This window comes from Rhyacophila brunnea, unplaced genomic scaffold (genome assembly GCF_057557595.1).
Source record: "Rhyacophila brunnea isolate RB1 unplaced genomic scaffold, BYU_Rbru_1.0 scaffold_3, whole genome shotgun sequence".
Taxonomy (NCBI): Eukaryota; Metazoa; Arthropoda; class Insecta; order Trichoptera; family Rhyacophilidae; genus Rhyacophila; species Rhyacophila brunnea.
In genome coordinates, this window is record NW_028232965.1 from 56,156,065 (window position 1) to 56,173,610 (window position 17,546).

At 32.8% G+C, this 17,546-nt stretch overlaps 2 protein-coding genes across 4 annotated transcripts; one reads left to right on the forward strand and one right to left on the reverse strand.

The window, feature by feature from the left end:
• Positions 1 to 220: 220 nt before the first annotated feature.
• Chmp1 (charged multivesicular body protein 1) lies at positions 221 to 4,578 on the forward strand. The gene is made up of 4 exons (XM_085951976.1): positions 221 to 412; positions 950 to 1,194; positions 2,754 to 2,974; positions 3,352 to 4,578. The coding sequence occupies exons 1-4, from the start codon at positions 391 to 393 to the stop codon at positions 3,473 to 3,475; spliced, it is 612 nt and encodes a 203-aa protein (XP_085808102.1). The 5' UTR covers positions 221 to 390; the 3' UTR covers positions 3,476 to 4,578.
• A 652-nt stretch (positions 4,579 to 5,230) lies between these two features.
• On the reverse strand, positions 5,231 to 16,796 carry Sms (spermine synthase). Of its 3 annotated transcripts, XM_085951979.1 has the most exons (8): positions 16,410 to 16,796; positions 14,977 to 15,088; positions 13,043 to 13,151; positions 10,560 to 10,682; positions 9,393 to 9,479; positions 8,288 to 8,445; positions 7,792 to 7,983; positions 5,231 to 5,763 (listed from the first exon to the last, which is right to left on the reverse strand). In XM_085951979.1, the coding sequence occupies exons 2-8, from the start codon at positions 14,995 to 14,997 to the stop codon at positions 5,596 to 5,598; spliced, it is 858 nt and encodes a 285-aa protein (XP_085808105.1). In that variant the 5' UTR covers positions 14,998 to 15,088; positions 16,410 to 16,796; the 3' UTR covers positions 5,231 to 5,595. The 3 variants fall into 3 exon arrangements, with proteins under 3 accessions (XP_085808105.1, XP_085808104.1, XP_085808103.1); XM_085951978.1 differs by lacking the exon at positions 14,977 to 15,088; XM_085951977.1 differs by lacking the exon at positions 13,043 to 13,151.
• Positions 16,797 to 17,546: the final 750 nt, after the last annotated feature.

Here is a 17,546-nt window from a genome sequence, read left to right on the forward strand (position 1 = left end):
TTTCAATTTTGTAGGAAAATAATAATCGTTTTATTTTACATAAAAATTATATATTTTTTACACCCGTTACACAGGGAGATTATAGGCGCCGCCAACCTCTTTGCCGTTATGATTTTTCCTTAATCATCAAGAATGATTTTTTCGTGTATGGCAAGGGAAGGGAATAATTTTATTGTTTACTACTTTCCTCAAGGCTGGTATCACTGTTTGACTAAAAGTCACTAAAGTAAATTGTCAATTTATTTAGCGAGTGAGTCACCTGTCAATTTCACTTAAAATCGTAATATTCTAAGAAGATTTGGAGAACTGGTTGTCATAATTCTATCCCCATAGAATTATATTTTTTCTTTATATATCTGTGCTTTAAACGGCCTCAAAACGGGTAACGAAATGTCTTCCTCGGTAATGGAAAGTATCCTTTTTCTACGCACTTCAAGACTTCTTTAATGTTGACATGTTTGAAGGGCTGTTATGTCCAATTTTTCATTAGTGTCAGTCTATAATTTTATTCATTAATTCTTTGTTGTAATGTGTGCTACTAATTCCATTAATTATATGCAGGATTTCACTGTTGCAAGCTGCGGCAATGGGAATCTATTCATCCCAATTTAGTTGACATCATCACACCCTTTCTTGTCAAAATTTACTTATTTATTGAAAATCCAACAAACCTAGTAAATCTAGTATTACTCCTTGCAGTCACACTAATTTTATAGCTGCACGTCATATATTATTATTTCTTGTATCTCTACGACCTTGGTGCAATACTTACCTACAAAAACTCAATAAGTGGGTGATTTGTAAATTACCCACAAATTTATCATTTTTATGTGTATCAATATGTAATATGGATTTAAATATTAATTTGAGTTCAGGTGCACCTATCAGTTATTTTGTTTGGCTATTTGGGATTACTATGTGATTTTTTCCTTAACTAATTATTTCTCAGAACATCTATTTAATTTAAAATTTGCGGTGAAAGAGCTAGAGAGAAATTCAAAAAAATGTGAGAAGGAAGAAAGAATCGAGAAGGCGAAAACAAAGAAAGCTATTCAAAAAGGAAACATGGAAGGTGCCAGAATCCATGCTGAAAATGCTATACGGCAAAAAAATCAAGCCCTAAATTATCTCAGAATGTCCGCCAGAGTAGATGCTGTATCGAGTAGAGTGCAGACAGCTCTAACTACAAGAAAGGTAAATTATTTTCATCTCTTTAATTTTATTATGTATTTCACATACCTATTGACCTAATTAATATAATAATAAGTATGTCCTTGATAATCAACAAGTTTTACAGATTTAGCCTGAGATGCGTAGAATCTCAGTAAACACTAATTATGTCTGTTTTCGAGTAACTAGTGTATAATGGAGATAAAATATGCACACACACATGTTGCGTACATGGTATACACACGCAAAGGATAACTTGGAAATCTGACAGCTGTCATATTTAATGTTCTTTTTATACTAGTTTCCAACAAAGGAAAACTATTTTGAGTATCGGATATATAAATATGAAATACTAGCAGTATTATATACTGATACCAAATAATATTTATTATATTATCATAATGCCTAAATCCCCCATCAAAAATCCTCCAATCGACAGAGTTGGGAATATAATGATATTATTGTAACTGTAAATGAGTCAAGGCTAGACCAGGATGCACGCACAGCGAAACAAACAAAAAGAAAGTTACCGTTATGTGTTTCTGGGCAGACGAAGGATCGAGAGTAGGTAGTACGGTCAGTCGGTAACCTACCTTTGAACCTTAAACGTTGCCTCTAAATACAATAATTTGCCACCTTTCGCGCCAAAGCGTGCGTTTATAAAATAATGTTGCTAATAATTAATTGTTACTTGTCAAGCGAAATATACTGACGTAATACTTAATGTCCCTGAATCAGTGTTTTTAATAAGTGGAAAGTGTAAATCAACACCCTACGTAAACCCTTACCCTCAATACATATTATATTGTTTATACTGTCAATGTCTATGTAAACAGACATCATCTTAATATAAAATTTCCTTGCCATGTCAATAAAAAAAAATATATACATGATAAGACCATATTTATTAATGATTATTCAATTTATATTGTGCAGTTTTCATACTTTTACCATTAAATAGATGTCAATTAAAAAATATTTGAATTATAATCGGAATTTTAAAATGGAAACATTTTTGACTTTGGAATATGACATAGCTTAGCTAAATAAATAATATGAAATAGGTACCATCAATGACATTAATATGGACGAATCATCTGGAAAAGAAAATGACACTCACTTTATTGTCGGGTCTGCCGAATGGCATAATCTGTTCTTACGCCATTACAATAAAGGTGATATTGCTATAAATTCCTGATGCTTTTTGTTGGGTCTGCCGAATGGGTTCGCTCAAATGAACATTGACTTTAGAAATACTGCTCTAACGCCATTACAATAAAGGTCATATTGCTATAAATTTCCGATGCGTGATATCGCATATTGGAAATTGCGTGACGTCTACCTATACATGCGAATTTACTTGCTAGCTACTGTATTGAGTGCGTCGTCCATTAATAATGTCATTGGGTACCATGGACAAAAACTAGCATTTTATATTTTCTTCCTCAGATTAAAATTTTTAAAAAACCACACGTTTTTGTTGAAATGCCCTGATTGCAATATTTTGGGTAGGTAATGCCCTGCATGGTGTTGTGATTGAAATACTCAATTGCATTGGTGAATTGTTGTGATTGTCTGAATAGGTAACCAATTCCATGGCAGGAGTCGTCAAAGCGATGGACGCCGCAATGAAGTCAATGAATCTGGAAAAAATATCCGGCCTTATGGATAAATTCGAAAGCCAGTTCGAAGATTTGGACGTGCAGTCGTCTTACATGGAAAATGCTATGTCACAGACCACAACAACCACTGTGCCGCAGGGTGATGTTGATTCTCTGATGCAGCAAGTAGCCGAAGAAGCTGGGTTTGTACCATTATATCATTTCTGTATAATTTATGTATCACCTATGACTTTTCGAAGAATAGCACAAGTATAGAATGGACGATGAGTCAGTCTTGAATATGGTAATCATGAGTTTCTTATATGTCACGGGTTCAATTTCAGATTGATCTATTCAACCATTCTATTGGGTTCCTGGTTTGTTATGGTAACACGGAATATGAACCCGTGACCGATGACAATGTTCTACTAGACTAAGGCACGTATAGTTGTATAGAAACTTGCTATTATAGGAGAGCCACAAAACCAATGGAAATCACCTTTATTCACCAATAATTTATTTATCTGAAAATGATCAAAATACACGTTGAATCACTTTATAATTGTTTCTAATTTTGCAGTCTGGAATTGAACATGGAATTACCGCAAGGCGTCGCCGGTAGCACTATTGGAAGTAGCACTGCCGTGTCTCAAGAGCAAGATGAATTGACTCAACGGTTGGCAAGGCTGCGCCAGGCTGAATAGATGTAATAGATGTACATGAAATTATAATTCTGCCATTCCCAAATATTTCTGTCGAGTATTGACACAGTTAAAACTAAAACATGAATCTTTGCAGTTTACGATTGATATTTCATGCTGAATTTTGTAAACAGTGGTAAATGACCTAACTACCTCACAATGAATTCATTATTGAAAATAATTACAACATCTTTTTAATTCATGGCTGGATTAGTTGCCAGTACCTTTTCTGTGATTTTTTTCAGTTGGATTAAGTTACATTATATTTCATTGTAAATACGAGGAGTTTTGGTGTTTACTGTTAGAGATTTATCATTTATAGCAAGTCAATAGTTTTTGTCATTCAAATATTAGATTGTTTCATGGTATGAAATATTACCATTTGCAATCTCCATCGTCAGGTCAATTGCTGAAGATTTATAATTGCTTATGTATTATTTATATTTTATAATCTAGCATAATGTTGCTTTTCTTTGAATGTCTTCACGCAATCGTTTCAAACAAAATTAAAGTGTCTTAATATACATTACTTCATCTTCATCAGCTTGAACAGAATTTCGATGTTCGTAGTATTATGAATTACACCACAAAAAAGTTGAATATGTATGTACACACAAAGTGTGGTGTTATAGGTAGCTTTTTTATTCATATTACAATAGATTTCAAAATCAATGACTAAGAATTTTCACTTACGCAAACTGTTGATATTTCATAATTTATTACAGACTGCTAAAGTCATCTTTCACATCATCTAAAGTGGATTATATGTAACTGGCTTGCTTGACAACTTTACTGCTTTTGTGCGATCAGAACGGTGATCTTAGTTGTACACGATACATACTTAATATTACCATCCATTAGGATACATATTTGGCAATACAGAAACACAGTTTCAATAAGTCTATGTAATTTATATATATGTAATATATTACAAAAGTTACTCTACTGCAAAATCGACTCCATAACGTGATGCCTGTTGTTCTAATGATATGACTTTAGGCATTCATTGAAAAACAAAAAGAGTCGATTGTCACATTTCAGAGGCACATACTTTATATTTTTTACTGTAAATGATATTATTTAATAATATACTGGCTTATATTTTACATTGTCTTTTCACTGTCTTTATCCTTATAAATATACATTAGTCATTATAAAATAAACGATAGTCAATTAGAATTATTAAAGAAAGAAAAATTGATTTCTCAACGGTTTTCTCTCGCCTGTAATATTTAATTAGGTGATGTGATGCGTACATACAAAAAAAAATCACTTTATTGTATGTATATATACATTCAAGTTTTATTATACATATAAAAATATCCTATAAATAGTCAAATAATTTGGGGGATACATATTAGGCCCGTCCGACTTGGAATGTACATATTTTGATGCAAATCAGACCGGAGTACAGTAAAAACAAAACGATGCTTCGGTTGGTGGATGGTGTGCGTGCGGAAGTTTCCCCCTACTAGTGCTACAAATTACCTCGCAGCCGAAGTGCTCGTAGCGCTGACGACGGTATACATATTCGTACGCATACAATCCACGAACCGAATCATTGTTTTGTTTTTACTGTACATAGTTATTTCCCACACAAAACTGCTGCAGTCAAACTAAATATTAAGAGTTTATATAGCAACCGTAGTTGAACAAAGCACGACTGCATTTTGTGAATCATGTGCACGTTTTGGTCCATGTAGGGCAGGCCGCAATGGGACATTGTAAAATTGGAGAGTGAGTGGTGTTTAAATAAAGTTAAATGGAATCGATAACATAATATATTTAAAAACTTTACAACTAATAGAATCGCCATATTTCAACAAAGTTAAAACTAATTCAAACAATATCACAATAAAAGCTATTAAGGATTTTAAACACAATGCTATGACTACTTGTAACAATATATTCATTACAGTAAATAGAGAAGAAAAAGACTTATAAGCATTCACTGGGGTGTGAATAAACGAGTGAAGAAAAAAATGGATGGAAACCTCATTAGTCTTTGGCCATTTAAGTATACGTCGCTTAACATTATGAGAAGTATTTATTGCATGTAAGAAGTTACGCTGCATCACTAGATAAGTTTTAAAATATTTGGATAAGTACTCTGCAGTCGGGTGTTAAGCCGTCCCATTGTTGTCGGTTTTGAAAGATATCTGATAAAAAAGCCAATCTTCCAAGAATGACGGTACAAAAGCACTCGTTTTAGTGAACTTTACCGCTGGAGTCAGTTTTCCCAATTGGTCTTCATACATCTTCAATGCTTCGGGACAGCTAGCACCATTTGCCTATGGACAAAATAATCTAAGATAAGTCTGTATAAAGCGTTAAATACATTGTCATCACATTATCTACTGTCACAGTAAGCTGCCGCTACGGGAAAAGAGTGTACATATAATGTTGTTTTTCTTGGTATTTAAAATTTTATCAGACTGATGCTCACATCCCGTACCACATTTTGAACCTTTAAATGAACATTGTCAGTTAGCAAATTCTGCCGAAATCGCTAAAATGACAATGAGGTCACCTCCGAAAGAAGGGGGGGGGGGCGTAGGAGGCGCTGGACCCCCCTGAGATGATGCAATGTCTAGATTAGGTTTGGTGGCTTCTCCTTTCGGGGACATGCGGGTTTTATTGACAATGCGGATTTACGGCGGAAACGGCTTTTTATTTTCGGAATATCTTTACATAATATTTTAAAAATAAATAATTCGAGGTACGTTGGTTCCAAGCGACCGACGCAAGGCGAGAGCAAAAACGAACCAATCTCGCTCGAAGCGACCGGGCGGTATCTTGCGCATGCGTCGGCGCGTGCTGGCTGAACCATCTGTCACTGCACACCCAAGAAATAGATTCGACTGCGCAGGTGACGCCATATTGAGTCGATGCATGATTTGACATATTTTTTTCGAAATAACGGGTTAGAAATTTCTGTATCGTAGTTGATCTGATTATGTCTGCATGAATCCGCCCAATGACGATTCAGGCCTCATGGCCTTGGAGCCTCTGAGGATGCCATGGTTTGGGCGGTGTCGACGCATATCGTGCTACATCACGAACCGGACTAGCCAGTTAACGTTTTTTTCGATTTTCTGCACGTCTACAACATTTCAACTCACGTCAAAACCGCGTGTTCGTTGTTTTTAGTGGTTTTCTCTGCAGATTTTCTATTAAATTATTATCTATGTCTGGTGTGTACCTATGGTCTTCGGGTTGGGTTCTGTACAAAATATTATCTATGGATGCAATATTGCAAGTATGTAATTTTAACATACGTACACATAGAAACTGTTAAAATTAATTGAAATTAGCATGAATAATGAATAGCAATTCAAAATACTAATACATTAGAGTTGACACTCTCCATCATTGAATTTATAGAGATAATGATCATTTAATATATTCTGCGGAATGACGAAACCAGACTAAATTTGTCGCCGTGACATGATCGTAACGTACGTGACGTGATCATAATGTAATTGCACCATTGCACGCTTAATTTGTAGCTCCTTCATCTTCTGTGGCGACACAGCTCGAATTGAACTTTGGCTGTCACATTTAGACTCAGTTTACCGCTTCATTGTCGGCCATACATAATTTTTCTATATGATATATAGATATATAATAAGTCTATATGACCGAACGGATCCAAAGATTGTAAGATTTTTTTTAGATAATACCAGATACATGATAAATAATGATGAAATTACACACAATGACGATCTGTCACATAATTGCCGAAAAACCCGTTTCTTATGTTGGCGTCCTATGTCAAAGAGTGTAAATACAATGTCATAGCTATCATATAATATGTCGGGATGGCATAGATATGATCATAGACACTAAAACGCTCTTAGCATAATATATGTGCCAGATCGTCATTGTGTGTAATTTCACCATGTGGGGAATAAAAAATAATTATTAACTAATTAAAAGTAATGAGTTAATTATTTACAATTCCGATTTTAATTATTACAACGATGCATTTATATAAACATCTGCTAATTAAGATTCAATGATTTATAATGTTTTAAAACAGTATTATGTAGGTAATTGATAAAAAAAAAATAGACAAAATTGAATTTCCAATCAATAGACAATAAAATCGACAAAGAAAGAATTTAAATCCTATCTGATACAATTATTGTACTTTTACAATTAAATAATTTTTCATTAGACGTGAAGACGCTCAAAGGCGAAACCGTGGTTGCAAAAAAATATTCAATTGGAAAAGTACAACCTTAGCCAATACCCTCAGTCGATTGCATTATTTTTTTAAATAGCACCCTGTAATATAATAATATTAAATGACATACGTGTGTCATGAATTTCCCAGACGGTTTCAGGACTTTGAATGCTGTCTCCAATATGAGCATAATGAAGTCCCATATTTCCCCACTCGGCGTGTCAGATATGGGAATGTCCGTGAGATCGCCGAAAATATAATCCACTTTCTTTCCTTGGGAAACGAGTTTATTCAAAGTCACCATACAGTCATCCACAATTATCTGAAAAAAAAACATTTATACATATTATTATATAACAAGTATTTTTAATAGAAGGGCCCAAAATAATTAAGCGAGTCTGTACACAGTGTGACTTATTTGATATTAAGTGAATTTTAGCATGCATACTATGTAACAGTTTTCAGATGTGTTTTTAAACAGGTATTTAATTAGAGATGGATACATCTTAATATGTTTTTGCAAAATTCCATTCACGAAAAATTATTCAAAAAAATCTAAGGTAAAATGGTCCACTATAAAAACCTTTTAATGTGGGCAATGTGAAATTCAGAGGTAAGTATCTTACTTCATAGTTAGCAGCCTTCCTAGTCTCAAGTACGTCTCCACAGATGGACTTCATGTGTTTGTTGCAGGCGGTCATCACATCTTCGTCAATCTCCAACATCCAAGTGTACTTTGGTTTTTCTTTCAACAGTTCATAAAGAAGTGCGCCATCTCCACCACCTTTCAACAACAGTAAGGACATTGATTCATCATATAGGATAGGCTTTTAACTAATTTCGCATTGGTTTAATGCCTATATAAGTTTTGACATTTCATAAAACAATCAGGGCCGTTCATTGGTCATCCTATTGGTATTAGGCGGTATGGAGCTAATGAAGTTTCGGCTAATTGCATGGAATAGTTTGCAGCCAATGAGGTTTTATAACTTTACTGCTAAGGCGCAAGTGTGCCCAAACTGAAACGTGAAAAAAACGTATGATTTTGGCTTACAAAGATGTGTCTGTGAGCAAAACAAAAGATTTAAAACAGTCGTATTTTTTTCTAAAATGGATTTTTTCTAGAAGATATATGCATGAAATATTTTCAAATTATTTATCTTCAATATATAGAATGTTACATTCTCAAATCTTGTGAATATTCGTTCAATAAAAGAAATGGTTTATTAAATTATTAGTAAGTGCAAGTACATTATAAAAACTAAATACTTGGAGTAATCCATGACGTTGGTTAATAATTAAGGTATTTAATTAATACCTAGGTCTCCAATTTAATATACAAAAACTGATGTGCACATTATTAACGCAATTTGATAAGCATTTTATGTAAGAACTGCTAGTTAAAATTATCATAATTAAGTAGGATGCCCGTAGCTTAATTGGAAAAGCATACTGGCGAGAATCCAGCGATTACAGGTCAGATGTTTTCAAATATTGTATGTTCAATTTAAAACCTCATTGTAAACGCCACAAAATATACTATTATTCTTAGTACAAAACATCTGTTTTCTTTCCTATAGATGAATTCCAATGAATCAAAACCTGTTTTGAAACTTTTTGTAGTTTCGAGTAAATCTGCATACACATTAAATTTGCAGTATAAAGTGACATTACCATCTCATTTTTGCAACATTAGGAATGCATATTTCTGTGCATTTATTATTTACATACCTAATATAATTATTTCTTTATTTTCATAATTCTCCTTGCCTCTCTGCATTAAAGTTTCCGTATATATAAGATCAGCTTCCGCTATATCTGCAATAACATTTTTTACATCACTTATTTAATAATGCCAATACAAATTACACATTAATGGATTTCACAAGGATAATGCAATAATTATAAAATTTATCGTTTTTCCTAAAGCCCAAATTCCATTGGCAGATTGCGTCTGGCCCGATCGTCTGCCACGACTGTCAAACTCTATTCTCTATGGTTTTCAAGGATCGTGAGCGATCGGGACGAAAGTGGAAAATTTTCTATTATTCCGTCGTGCGATCCATTCATTATCAAGCGAAGATTGCCGAAAGCGTACGAAAATGGCCGAATATGCGCCTGCTCGCGAGTCATGCAAACGGTCGTTCATTTCATTCTACTGGTCGATTTCAACTGAACAACTACAAGATGGCGAAAACTCAAAAAATATATATATGGAGTATCACCTCGTCGAATTAATACACGCCAAAGATATAGTGTGGAACGTAAAAAACCCGCTATATTCAATGGCGATCACGCTGTTCTTCAGTTAGCCAACTTTTGACCCGGTGTTTTCGTTTACGGCGAGTCCTGACCGCCTGAGCCAGTTGAAATATAGCCATACTCGCTACAATAAATTAGTCTTTGGATTATTCGATATTCGAATTACTCAATTGGTTTGGAGATTCAAGCTCGCCCAGTTATTCATGATGTAAATTATCAATAAGTATACAAACTTTCTATAAATAATGTCAAACGGCCGCGTAAATTTTAACAGATGCTCGCTAGGTTTGACAGCTGACAGCTCAGTTTTTTTGACGTAAAATTGCGCTGGAATGCGTTCAGTGTAGCCACCAATCTAAGAAATATCTAGTTTTCGGTCAACCTATATTTTTAATAATAGCAACACTATGTTTATTTTAAGCCAATCAAAAGCAAGGACAACGCGATTGAATCGTTGCGTGTAATTGCAAATAGTGTAAAAACGTTGGTGACGACGGTCGGCGTGGATCGTTGGATCGGGTTGGGTCTGCGCGTCTGCCAATGTAATTAAGCCATAATAATTTTATCATATTTTCAAGGTATATTGTGAGATAACTTGTGTTGTAAATTTACATGTAGTTATAAGCGATAACTTACTTTGCAATTCATCAAGCACGAGCATATTTCCCAAGCTCTTCGAATGTACAATTTGGATCTTTTGAAAAGGTGAATGTTTTTCAAATACCACAGAATCTATGTCATATTCCAAAAGTCTTTCGTCTGAAAACAATTATTTCACATCGATATAAGAGTATTGTATTATATTTCCAAATTGACAAATGAAATTCACAATATCGGCCAATTAAAGGTTTACAGAAAACAATGAATATTATTAACTCATATGTAGTACTATTTCCACAATGAGACAGACGAAGGATAGAATGAACTCATTCATGTGCCATATCAGGTCCTCCAATATCGGTGACTACTTTGTGCGAAGGCATTTCTATCTTGTGTGATGTGGAACAATTCCGTAAGTCTTCAAATGCCAATCCAATCTCGGATATTTGCCTTCTATCTACATACCAATTCCTATTCAATTCTGCCCTTCTGTAATGTAACCGATACTTTCTGATATTGATTCTTTTTTGCTAATATCGTATCAAATTACGATACTTTATCATATTTTTTCCTCGTTATTCATGTGACATGGCATCAGTATTCAGTATTGCTGCATTCAGCAAATGATGATAATATATTAATGCCGAGAAATTCAAAGAATCTTTTTACATAAAATACATATATCATGACAGATAATTTTCAAATTCACCATATGAAATAAAACTTTACCTTATATTCGAGTAAATAGAATATGTAAATAAACTTCCTTTCAACAGTTTTAATACTCACCCTATGGCGTATGCCTGTGACGGCGAACCTTTTTATGCTTACGTCCCAAAAAAATAAAAAAATTGTAGTATGGGCAACACGTTCGCGGACACGTTTTTTAGAAGTGTGATATGACAGAGCGTCCATAGACGTACTGTACTATACAATGTAAAACGACACGACATCTATAGAAGTCGTATTTTGGATTAAAACATTAGGTTCCCTATCTACTTGTGTCACAGTACGAACGTATTTTCATTAGATAATGTCATCATATGCACATTGTGACACTATGAATTTCTCATTAGTAACTTCCGCTGTGTCCGACTGTAAGGACAATTAATACTTGAATAACTATTGTTCGGTCAATACATATCTAAGGTAAATATTTTATTTTATGATAAATTAGCTGTAAAAAGAATTAATATTTTTAATAATCCGGAATTACAGTAGGCGCTTGGTAATCCGGCACCCATATTTTTTCACCTATGCCAGATTTACCGGATTATTGGATTTCCATAAGAAATAATAAATAATCTGTCAAAGCTAAGCGAACGGCTCTCCGCTCTGTAATCCGGCAGCTTAATGTGAAACCTGCCAGATTATATATAATATATATATTATAGATAATAGCAGGAGAGCTGAGTTGCAAAATGCCAGACTATTGGACGTGCCGGATTGGTCAACACCGGATTACCGAGCGTCTACTCTATTTCATGATTAGATACTGCATGCTAATATAGATTTTTGTTTATTCTACATTGAAGCATTTTTTCCTAGAATACTTTGCATGTGTAATCTAATTGATTTTGGTCAACATAAAATTTGTTTAGAATATTATTTATTGATGCACATATGATATGGATTTCTTGTGTAGGTATAGTATTCATACATTGATAGGTACTTGGATTTTATGTTCTGTTGTATGTATATAATATGTCTAAATATTATATTTTTATGATAGATGGCCGGTTCTAACTATCCATATGAGAAGGAGCAAAGAAGACTCAACTCTCTTCTTGCTGAATTTGAAGAAGGCTCAGATCATGACCCTTTAAGCGATGATGAAGAGTTTAATTCTGACGAAGATTACGATCCAAACAATGAAAGCGGCAAATCAGTCAGTACCGATTCACCTCAGGAAGAGGAATTGGAATTCAGTACTTGTGCCTGATTACCAGGATCCAAATCCAGTTTCGGAATATGCTCCAGAAGATGACTCAGAAGTACAATAAATGTACAATCCCACCTGCCATCAGCTGCTTCTACTTCGCAAGCCGGTGAACACTTTCCAGAGAAAAATCCATCGATTCCTGGATCACAAAGGAAATGTGTTTTTCTGAAGGGTTGTGTACCAGAAAAAAATTCGTAAAGAAACTAGTTATCCTTGCAAAGGATGTGATAATAAGCCGCCATTATGTCCTGATTGTTTCGAAGAATGGCATGTACTATGTGAATTTATTATTTGTTTTGTTTTTGAACTTGAGTTTTATTGCCCATGTGTTACATCCATTTCAACTGATTAGTGTTAATGAATTGATAAAAGAAATTATATCAGTGCACCCGATCCTCTTTTTGCATGGCTTTCTAAATATACATTATAAAAATCTACAATTCTTTTGCATGTCAACAGGTGGCACCCGTGCCATAGGTTCGCCGCCACCGGTCTGTGCCCTCCTTACCTGATTCATCATGTTAGTGATTAAATTTTAATTGAAAATAAAGATAACAATAATATAAAAAAGGCATACCTGAGCTGGGGAAATATCTCCCAAACAATGTCCGCTTGAGAGGAGGATAGGCCTGCCCCTTGAAAGCAGAAATCTGCTTTATCATTTTACCCTCCATCACGCGGGCTGTCTATGGTATAAATGAAACAAAAGAAAAACAAACCAAAAATTGGGGAATAAATTTACAAAATAACCATGCTAAAATGCAAAATATACTTTGATGCAAAAATAATCTTCATTATTGAAGGTCTGTCAAAAAATCATTGACAGTGTTGTTTGATTTTCTAATAATAGAAATAAACAAGCTAACAATGTTAATGAGCAATATAGATTTTAAACAAATTATTTGCCGACCGAAAAGGGTTTCATTAAAATTTTAATGCCATAATTGTCGGCGAAATGGAGTCCCATTAACGATTGCAATGGTGAGAATATAATTCCAATGAAATAATTTCAGTTTAGTCATTGTAATTTGTTTAGTAATGGAAAAACTTGATATTTAAAATTATTTCTTTCTTATTTGCTGGAGACATTTTAGACTGTCCTTCAACTACTAAATGCTATCGTATTACAAGAATATACCCACCTACTAATTTCATATCTCTACAAATTTTAATTGAAATATTTTGATACGTAGGTATTATAAATATGATAGAAATAATTAAATACCTACATAATATAAAACTTTAAATTTTATATCTATAAATGTACAAGCAATAAATTTATTAATGATAGCAGGTATATTAAAAACTCGCTAATTGCTTGCAGAGTATGTTTGTAATCATAATAGTATTATAATTTATAATAGTAAAACTAGACAATATTTAAAGTATGTAAAGCTTATATAGAATAATTCTTGGAAGAAATATATTGCTGCTAAGGCAAATACATACTTACTTTATCAGATATATTACATATTAATCTTTTACATTGTATGTGATGCCGATATTTTAAATATACCACAATTAAGTAATAAAATAGGCTATAATAGTGCAAATTTCATTTTACAAAATATGAATTGTGTTAAGAAAACGGCACACAAAAAACAATAAACGTTCATTAGCTGTGACAAAACATCACGAGACAAATTGGATGACGAAGACATTTTTATATGGTACCTACCTACTAAAAGTTTATAAATCAAAAATTAGTGTTTCAAAACAACTGGTCTCTTTTAAAATGTGATTCTATTTAATAAAAACAGTTAACCCATAAATGTTGGGAAACTTACGACTACCTATTAAACATAACGCTGTGTAATTTCTTACATTGGTGGTATCATAAAATTACTGCAGTCACAAGAGGTAACTTTTGAATTATTGAATGCATTATTATTTATCAAACAAGAGATGACATGTTACTTTCAGCGTGATTGTGAATGCAAATTAAATAAAAGCATGCACAAAGACTGTTGCTTTTAGGAAAATCTACTGTACTTTTTAGTTATATGTAAGTGAGCAATATAAATTTAATTTTAGACCCAATAACTATGTGAAAAATAAATGAATATTGAATAACGATTTATGACTGCATATTGTGCGTGTGCATAATTAGTGCGTGATAGTTCTAAAAAGTAAGTAACCGTTGGATTTATTATTGGAAAATAATTATAACCGTTATCGTTTCTTTACGTAACAGTGGACCGATCGAAATATTTCAATTCAATAAAAAAAATCTCCCAGGTGCGGTTAGATTCTTTTTTGATGTTGCAACACTAAAATTGCAAATAACTTTTCGCATTTTCTATAAAATACCTATGATATCATCGAACGATTACTTATTGAAATGCACGGACGGATGACATGTCACCGTAGCATGCGGGAGAGAAAACAAAAGGAAGCATAACATGAACAAAATAAAAGCAGCAAGGGAAAGGTAATGAAAATCAAACAGAATATAACATGAAAAAAGCTACATTATATATTAATAGCTACCAGGATGATTGTTATCCTGACCTGAACTAGTGAGATAAACATCGTATTTGTATCCTCTTTTTATAGTTGGAAATAATTTTGCTCTGTCACATCCCAACGTCAGCCTTATAGAATTTTCCAGAAGTTTAGAACACTAAAATTCAGATATAATGCAAAAATACATTAACCAATTTTATTTTATTTAACAACTAGGTTTTTTTCAATTTAGCTAAGTAGGTATTGAAAAACTTTTATATTAATTGCTTTTTATGAGGGATAGGGAACAGGGTCCAACTATTCTAGTAAGGACTTTCAGAACAGTGATCATAACCCATCAAAGTAAAGTGCACATAGAAAAAAATATATGGTCAATGAAATTAGTAATGGTAATAATGGAAACATTAATTTTATTATTATTGTCCATATTATGACAGCATTTGGCATATTTTTTAATTTCTAATAGGTACTATAATACTTCAGTAACAAGACATAAAATTCATAATAAGTAATCAAGGATATGTTTTAATATACTTACTAAAGTAAACCAAACAAAATAATATTATCTTATAATTAAGGCACCTATATAATTTGATCTAGTCACATTAGTTTAATTTTAATATCTAAATTGGATACCTACGAACTATGTATTTATGGGTAGGTACTTGATAATACATGCCATATTTCTTGGAAAGTGGTCCCACTTTCTTTAGATTATAATTAGGTAGGTAAAAGTAACTAGATACTTGCACACTATTAAGTAATTATATGGGTTGTGTAGAGGCGATAGTAAAATCAGTAGGTATGGTTTGATTAAACTAAATTCAAAAATGAATGATATTGTTTTATTTCTTTAATTCTATGTTGGTATATTAATCGATATGAAAAAATAAAAAAAATAATAAGGAAGGAAGTCTGGTTCAGCAATTCTTTTAATAAGTTTCCAACAATTGCCTCACCGGTAATGCATAAAAATAATACTTAAAATAATATATTAAAAAGCTTTAGTGCATGTCCATTGTCAACATTTATAATAAATCTTGATGCATCATTCACCTGGCATCAATATAAATAAATGTATATGTTTAACAGTCAACATTGTTTTTAAATCCTAAACAAAACAGGGATATCAACTTATTGGGCATAAATTCCGCTGAATCAATATCACCAATGTAAGAAATATAGATAGGTATTGTAACAAAAAAAAAAACTAAAAAACATTTTTCTACAGCATCCATGAAAAATAAATCAGTATTTGCACAATATATGCACCTACTTAACTGTATGTAGGTATAGCATTGAACAATGAATAGTTTGTATTAATTAACATCTATGTTTGTAACATTCAGTTATTTTAAAGAAATGCGGTGTATGTAATATTGGTAATATTTAAACAATCGCACGATTCTAAAAATACTAGCACGTTTACATACAGTTTATATTTTTATGATGGGTACCTACCAATATTAGAGGCTTACCTCAAATGTGATAAGTGGGTCTACATCGTCTTGCTTGTAATATTCAATATTAATGGTGATAAGGCCTTGATCAAAAAATCTCACAGAGACCGTGCATCCGTTTTTACCGGTCAAAATTTTGAGGGATCCGCCGACAACATTAATATCGCTCGCCAAAATGAGATTAGGAACATGGTCTTTCAAAATCGACTCGATTTTGTTAAACAAGGTTCTCTGACCTAATTCGTCTCCCACTCTATTGGGATCTAGAGAAAAATCGAGCAATACGGTCTGCACTGACATTTTAGGGGAATATTATGTAATAAAATAATTTTCAAATCCCCAAGGAATTTTATAAATCGATTCCTAAAATTTCACGTTCTAGCGGCAAACTGACACTTAAAAATCAATCAATAGTTGCCATATAAAATAAACTTGTCCATATTCCATTTTCAACCGACAAAATAAAAATCAGTAGTGTTTCTAGTAGTCTTTATTTTGAGGGTCATAATAATTAAAGTTTTTAATAAAATAATGGGGAAATAATAATAATCAGATTTTATAATAGTTGATAGCAGTGCTCGAAATGGAAAAGTTTACGAACCGGAGCGCTCGAAAAATTCTGAAGATATTAATATAGTAGGTAATCAAATTTTGTGTATTTTATTAAAAAAAAAATAGATGTATTTTATATGGCCTATCTAGCTTAGACGGTCAAATTATTTTTTTCCACGAGACAGCGATAATTTTACCGATTTCACGAACTGGAACGGCGCTCCTGTACATTTCGAGCCTTGTGATAAACTCATTTTACAACAGTAAGTTGTTTTATAATAACTTATGGTAAAATCATCTTTGAATTGAAAATATTTATTTTTAGAATTTCAGACTAGGTATTTTTTTTAGATTTTTTAATGATTAATTTCATGGCTCTACTATGCAACAGCAGCGAAGGGTGGAGGTAGGCTGTTAAAATCCGCTATAAAAAGTGCACATTAAACTTTGTTAGTCATACGTATTTGTTTTTATTGCACTAATACTACAATTATTTACAGTTGATGGTATTCGTTAGTTTTTAAAAATCAATATTAAACCCAACCAGACCATCATAGTTTTGGTATATTTTGGGCGATACGACAAAATTGTGCACACTTTTTC

Bases quoted from the DNA above. Each gene is read 5' to 3' on its own strand.
- Sms (XM_085951977.1), bottom strand. From the start codon at position 16,691: ATGTCAGTGCAGACCGTATTGCTCGATTTTTCTCTAGATCCCAATAGA. The intron at 9,480-10,559 runs GTAAGTTATCGC...ATGTTATTGCAG, and splicing joins CGTGCTTGATGAATTGCAAA to ATATAGCGGAAGCTGATCTT. The intron at 7,984-8,287 runs GTAAGATACTTA...TTTTTTTTTCAG, and splicing joins GGAAGGCTGCTAACTATGAA to ATAATTGTGGATGACTGTAT.
- Chmp1 (XM_085951976.1), top strand. From the start codon at position 391: ATGTCTTCCTCGGTAATGGAAA. The intron at 1,195-2,753 runs GTAAATTATTTT...TTGTCTGAATAG, and splicing joins CAGCTCTAACTACAAGAAAG to GTAACCAATTCCATGGCAGG. The intron at 2,975-3,351 runs GTTTGTACCATT...CTAATTTTGCAG, and splicing joins CAAGTAGCCGAAGAAGCTGG to TCTGGAATTGAACATGGAAT.